This window comes from Lissotriton helveticus, chromosome 2_1, assembly GCF_964261635.1.
Source record: "Lissotriton helveticus chromosome 2_1, aLisHel1.1, whole genome shotgun sequence".
Taxonomy (NCBI): Eukaryota; Metazoa; Chordata; class Amphibia; order Caudata; family Salamandridae; genus Lissotriton; species Lissotriton helveticus.
In genome coordinates, this window is record NC_136059.1 from 251,278,170 (window position 1) to 251,284,169 (window position 6,000).

Here is a 6,000-nt window from a genome sequence, read left to right on the forward strand (position 1 = left end):
AAGCGCTCTGATATCCTTCGAGATCAAGTTTGCGCTATATAAAACTTTGTAAATAAATAAATACCACCAGGGGGTGTTTCCATGTTCTATCTAAATACCAACAGGGGATGTTTCCATGTTCTATCTAAATACCAACAGGGGTGTTTCCATGTTCTGTCTAAATACCACCAGGGGGTGTTTCCATGTTCTGTCTAAATACCACCAGGGGGTGTTTCCATGTTCTGTCTAAATACCACCAGGGGGTTTTCCATGTTCTGTCTAAATGCTACCAGGAGACCAGCAACCAGTTGATCCTATCCATTTACTAGGTGACTACATCCAACTGGTGAATGTTGAACAGATTGTTTTTTTATTAGTATGGAGGGGGTTCAAGGTTAGACAAACTGATATTTGCTTTAATGTATTGAACATACAATTTGTTTACATATGTGATTGATGCCATGTTCTTGCACTTAATAGCACTGTAAATAATTGGGGTTGCAAGTAACAATTTCAGTGCCACCCTGTTTATCTGCCTGAAGAGAGTGGATGGTTGTTGGGGCGGGCAGCTTGGGCTGCTACTGATGACCTGCAATCTGCACTTTGCACACAAAATTATGAAGAAGATGTATTAACCCATGTACCCATGCCTGAGAGACTGTAGAAGGTGATTTGAGGGTGTAGGAATACCCACATTTTAATGGAAATAGGCGACTCTAGATACCTCTATATCTTATATCTGGAATTTGTGCACAACTAGCCAGGATGGAATTAAACGTAATTTTTTAAATGCACTAAAAAGCGAGACTTAGGTTTTTTCTCGCCCAGCGCCCCCATGGATGATTGATTTACTGGACTGATAAATGTTGGGCTTCAAATATCCTTAGAGGTATTCCTAGTCATATGACCTTAATTGCCATACAGACTTGCTATTTTGGGCTGATATATAGGATAGTTAGAAATATTCCTTGATAATCATTTGCTGCTTGTACCTATATGGCAGGTAATTTAGATTTGATTTTAGTTGGTGAAAGGTTGCTGTCATGTTCTTTTGCATTAGTGAATAAAGTAATTATAAGAAAATCAGACTGCTCTTTAACCCTTGCATAGATTATTGGATTATGGAAATTACTTTACTCGCACATTATGATTACATTGTGTAATAGCCCTGGAGTTCATTCTGAGGAGATATGGGGAGATTTCAAGGAGACAAACCTGTGCTCTTATTTCCTATTCCACAAGGCTTTTAGTCCCATGCTTTGTCGTCTGGTGTGTATGAGGCCTCTTTGTGTTATGGCTGTTATGCACAACCTTATGCTTTCAAGAAGTATACATATACTTGCCATATTAATTAGCTGGTTTGTTCTCTATTTTCCTTTTTAATTTATTGACAAATATGCGCATTTCAACTTTTCTATGGAAATAGAATAACATTTAGTTTGCCAAAAAATATCTTAAGATACACATACATTTGGCAAAATACCAGCAGTACCTTTTGCTTAGAAAGAAAGTAAAAATTGACAAATTAAATCAAATGTAGGTTTGATTATTGTAGTCTGGGCAATGGAGTTCCGCAGGTTCCTATCATTGTAACTCATGCAAGCTTGCAAGTACTCGATGCTATGTTCTTTGTTTTTTGTTTTCCTTTTTCACATTTCCGTTCGCAGTTGGTTTCTCTACTGAGTTCCATTTTTCTTTTCCTTAAATGTATGTTCACTGAGCTCAGTTTTGAAACCGACTATAATGTAGTTTCTGATTATATTTGTATTTTGCTGATGGTTATATTATTACAGAAAAGGTATAACAAATGAGACACACAAAGGATTTCAAGGAAGTACTGTTCTTCATCATCATAAACCTGTGTACTAAAATTGAATCAATAATATTAATAAAATTGGCCATTAGATGGAGCTTGCCAAAACTGTACATATTTTTTTAGGTCTATATAAAAGGCGGTATTACAGTCCGATTGGCCCAGGACCACATTCTAGCATAAAAGCTCCTGGTGCCTGTTAATAGCATACACACTGCTCCTGTAACATACATACCAACCATAGGCAAAGAAGCTTGAATCAGTGCAGCCAGGTACATTTTTAAGCAGATTCGTGGCTTTATGTGCATTACAACAGGCGCTGATCTCAAAGAGTGTCTCTTGTAGACCTCATAAGGATGAATGACTGAATCAGCCCTATCTGGATTGATCCATATCTCCATAGATAGGTGCTTAGCCCCTGGGGGTTGCACTTTAGGATTTTATGTAAAGTCTCAGGTGACACCTATTATAAAGAGTTCTTACAGCATTAACTGAAATAAAGGAACTCTGACACATGCAGCCTCAACAGAAGGGATGGGTTACTTACATTGCACTTGCGTGGTCAATTTGCGCTCAGGCGCTTTTTAGAATAATATATCATATGATATCAGTGGGCAGGTTTCCTTTATTTGGTCAGTTATTTTAAGCTCCAGGAAAAAAGAAGCGTTTGTATTCTATAGAAAGATTGATTTTTGCTGAGCCAAAACTGTGCTAGCCGTTGTAAAAGAAAATGAATAAAAAAAGCTGATTGGAGCTATTTATTACTCACTGGTAAAGATGCCTTATTTTAGCCTATTTCATTTTGTGGATTCAGTGCATCAAAGGTTAACGTGCATATTTGGACTACATAAACAGTATATTTTTCAATGTTGTTGCTATCTAAAAAAAAAGCACTGACGCCCCCATAAAGGAATGGAAAAGATAGCACACACATATGCGCACCGCACTGTATTTTGTGGTGCCACTCAATCAGAATCAAGAATCAAAAGGATGCGATAATACACGAAGAGTCCTGAGCATGGTTTTGATGCTGCTTGTTGAAGCCCCCTTGTGCTGCTGCTTGTTGAAGCCCCCTTGTGCTGCTGGTTGTTGAAGCCCCCTTGTGCTGCTGCTTGTTGGAGCCCCCTTGTCCTGCTGCGTGTTGAAGCCCCCTTGTGCTGCTGCTCGTTGAAGCCCCCGTGTGTTGCTGCTTGTTGAAGCTCCCTTGTACTGCTGCTTGTTAAAGCCCCCTGTGCTGCTGCTGCTTGTTGAAGGCCCCTTGTGCTGCTGCTTGTTGAAGCCCCCTTGTACTGCTGCTTGTTAAAGCCCACCCCCAGCGCTGCTGCTGCTTGTTGAAGGCCCCTTGTGCTGCTGCTTGCTGAAGCCCCCCTGTGCTGCTGCTTGTTGAAGCCCCCCTGTGCTGCTGCTTGTTGAAGCCCCCTTGTGCTGCTGCTTGTTGAAGCCCCCCTGTGCTGCTGCTTGTTGAAGCCCCCTTGTGCTGCTGCTTGCTGAAGCCCCCTTGTACTGCTGCTTGTTGAAGCCCCCTTGTACTGCTGCTTGTTGAAGCCCCCTTGTGCTGCTGCTTGTTGAAGCCCCCTGTGCTGCTGCTTGTTGAAGTCCCCTTGTACTGCTGCTTGTTGAAGCCCCCCTGTGCTGCTGCTTGTTGAAGCTGCTTGTTGAAGCCCCCTTGTGCTGCTGCTTGTTGAAGCCCCCTTGTGCTGCTGTTTGTTGAAGCCCCCTTGTGCTGCTGCTTGTTGAAGCCCCCCTGTGCTGCTGCTTGTTGAAGCCCCCTTGTGCTGCTGCTTGCTGAAGCCCCCATGTGCTGCTGCTTGTTGAAGCCCCCTTGTACTGCTGCTTGTTGAATCCCCCTTGTGCTGCTGCTTGTTGAAGCCCCCCTGTACTGCTGCTTGTTGAAGCCCCCTTGTGCTGCTGCTTGTTGAAGCCCCCTTGTGCTGCTGCTTGTTGAAGCCCCCTTGTGCTGCTGCTTGTTGAAGCCCCCTTGTGCTGCTGCTTGTTGAAGCCCCCTTGTGCTGCTGCTTGTTGAAGCCCCCCTGTGCTGCTGCTTGTTGATGCCCCCTTGTACTGCTGCTTGTTGGAGCCCCCTGTGCTGCTGGTTGTTGAAGCCCCCTGTGCTGCTGTTTGTTGAAGCTGCTTGTTGAAGCCCCCCTGCGCTGCTGCTTGTTGAAGCTGCTTGTTGAAGCCCCCTTGCGCTGCTGCTTGTTGAAGCCCCCTTGTGATGCTGCTTGTTGAAGCCCCCTTGTGCTGCTGCTTGTTGAAGCCCCCCTGTGCTGCTGTTTGTTGAAGCCCCCTTGTGCTGCTGCTTGCTGAAGCCCCCTTGTGCTGCTGCTTGTTGAAGCCCCCTTGTGCTGCTGCTTGCTGAAGCCCCCCTGTGCTGCTGCTTGTTAAGGCCCCCTGGTACTGCTGCTTGTTGAACCCCCCTGTGCTGCTGCTTGTTGAAGCCCCCTTGTACTGCTGCTTGTTGAAGCCCCCCCTGTGCTGCAGCTTGTTGAAGGCCCCTTGTACTGCTGCTTGTTGAAGGCCCCTTGTGCTGCTGGTTGTTGAAGCCCCCTGTGCTGCTGCTTGTTGATGCCCCCTGTGCTGCTGCTTGTTGATGCCCCCTTACCTGGTGGCTGCTGGTGACATTATTCCTCCAAGCTCTGGCATGGCTCTTCTTTCATGCTCCTTCTTCTGGTGACGCTCTGAGTCTGGTACTTTCCGGGCACGGTCTCTTATCTCGGTGATTTTTATGGCACCTTTTATAGTTTGGGGTGGGTCTTAGGCTACTCATTGTTTACTTATGCCGTCACGCCCCTCTCTATTACACCCACAGCTATTTTCGGTTCAAATTCCTCTGCCTTTCCACCTTCCTCTGCACCAGTCGTATACTTTTATTTTGGAGTTAGCCCACTCCAGGCTTAAGGATTGCTGTGCACTGCTCACATATGTGACCTCATTTATGGCTCACTAATCCAGTGTTGTGACTGAGGACAGACTTCCGCCACATCTGCAGTAGATTATGCTTTCTTTCCCTGCTTACATCCAACAACAGCCATGTTACAATAGTAAAGCACCAAGTCCAAAACAAAGAATTATAATGATCATGGTTCTTTGATAAAACAAAAATGTAAATTCCATCCACATACCTAAACACCAATAGCATTACAGATAAAGGTATAAGCAGTCTTAACACTCATAGCTCCACCTCTTTCTTATTACATGGCGGCCATGATAAGTACCTTGTCACAATAACCATTTTAGTAAGTTTATATGTCTTTCTCGTTTTTAGCATTCCAGTTTCCGAGAACGGCACCGGGTGGATGTTTGCCGGTGGTGCCTATTCTCTCTGCTTGCTTATCCCTACTGCCCTGTGACCCCCACACGCTGCGCACCATTTTTATTCCCCTTCACTCCCTCCCATCAGATTTGTTTCTTCCTAGCTCCATGCTAGCGCCATTTTCCAGATCACCAGAGACCGTCCTAGAGGTCTCTTGCGTGTTGCATTCCTTGTGCCTTCCAGTGCCTTCTTCCTTATTAAACTACCACCACCTCCTCATTCACCTGATCTGCCTTGAGTGGGTCAACGCTCACCCTCAGTCCAGTCCTTTATACATAGAACTTGGGCCCGCCCACAGAGCAGTGCGTGGGTGGCACTATTCTGCCCACAAAATATTAACCATTTAACCTCTCTTGACGCCAGTCTCATGTGAGAGGTTATTGGTTCTTTGGACCCGGGAGTCATTTTTTCACAGTGTTTGATCACATTTTGTTAGACCTAGCATCATTGTCGTGAGTCTCCCTTCCATTTTTTTGACGAATTGCCTCCTCTGTTTTTATATGTTTTTGCTGGATTTATGCTTTGGGCACTGTGCCACTGTTAATCAGTGCCACAGTGCAAGTGCTCCCTATGTTAAAGTTATGTACTAATTGGTTATTCCATGATTGGGTTATTTGATTTACCTGTCAGCCCCTAGTACAGTGCACCATGTGTGCCCAGGGCTGGTAAATCAAATGCTTCTGGTTGGCTTGCAGCACTGGTTGTGCCACCCACAGTAGCAGCTTTTAAAGTGTGTCTCAGGCCTGCCATTGCAAGGACTATGTGCAGTCTAGCACTGCCATGTCGACTTGGCCAAGTGCACACACTTGCCAGTCCCTAAACCTTCTCTTTCCTTCATATTAGACACCCCTATGGTAGGCCCAAGGGCAGGGTGCATTGTAAGTATAAGGTAGGA

The 6,000-nt window shown here is 45.1% G+C and overlaps 1 protein-coding gene across 1 annotated transcript in view; it reads right to left on the reverse strand.

The window, feature by feature from the left end:
* The window catches only part of LOC144819301 (uncharacterized), a 64,608-nt gene extending 60,079 nt beyond the window's left edge, over positions 1-4,529 (reverse strand). Inside the window, exon 1 of the mRNA XM_078677256.1 lies at positions 4,395-4,529. Within this exon, the coding sequence (XP_078533382.1) occupies positions 4,395-4,435 (41 nt within the window). The 5' untranslated portion in view covers positions 4,436-4,529. The remainder of the gene's footprint in view (positions 1-4,394) is intronic.
* Positions 4,530-6,000: the final 1,471 nt, after the last annotated feature.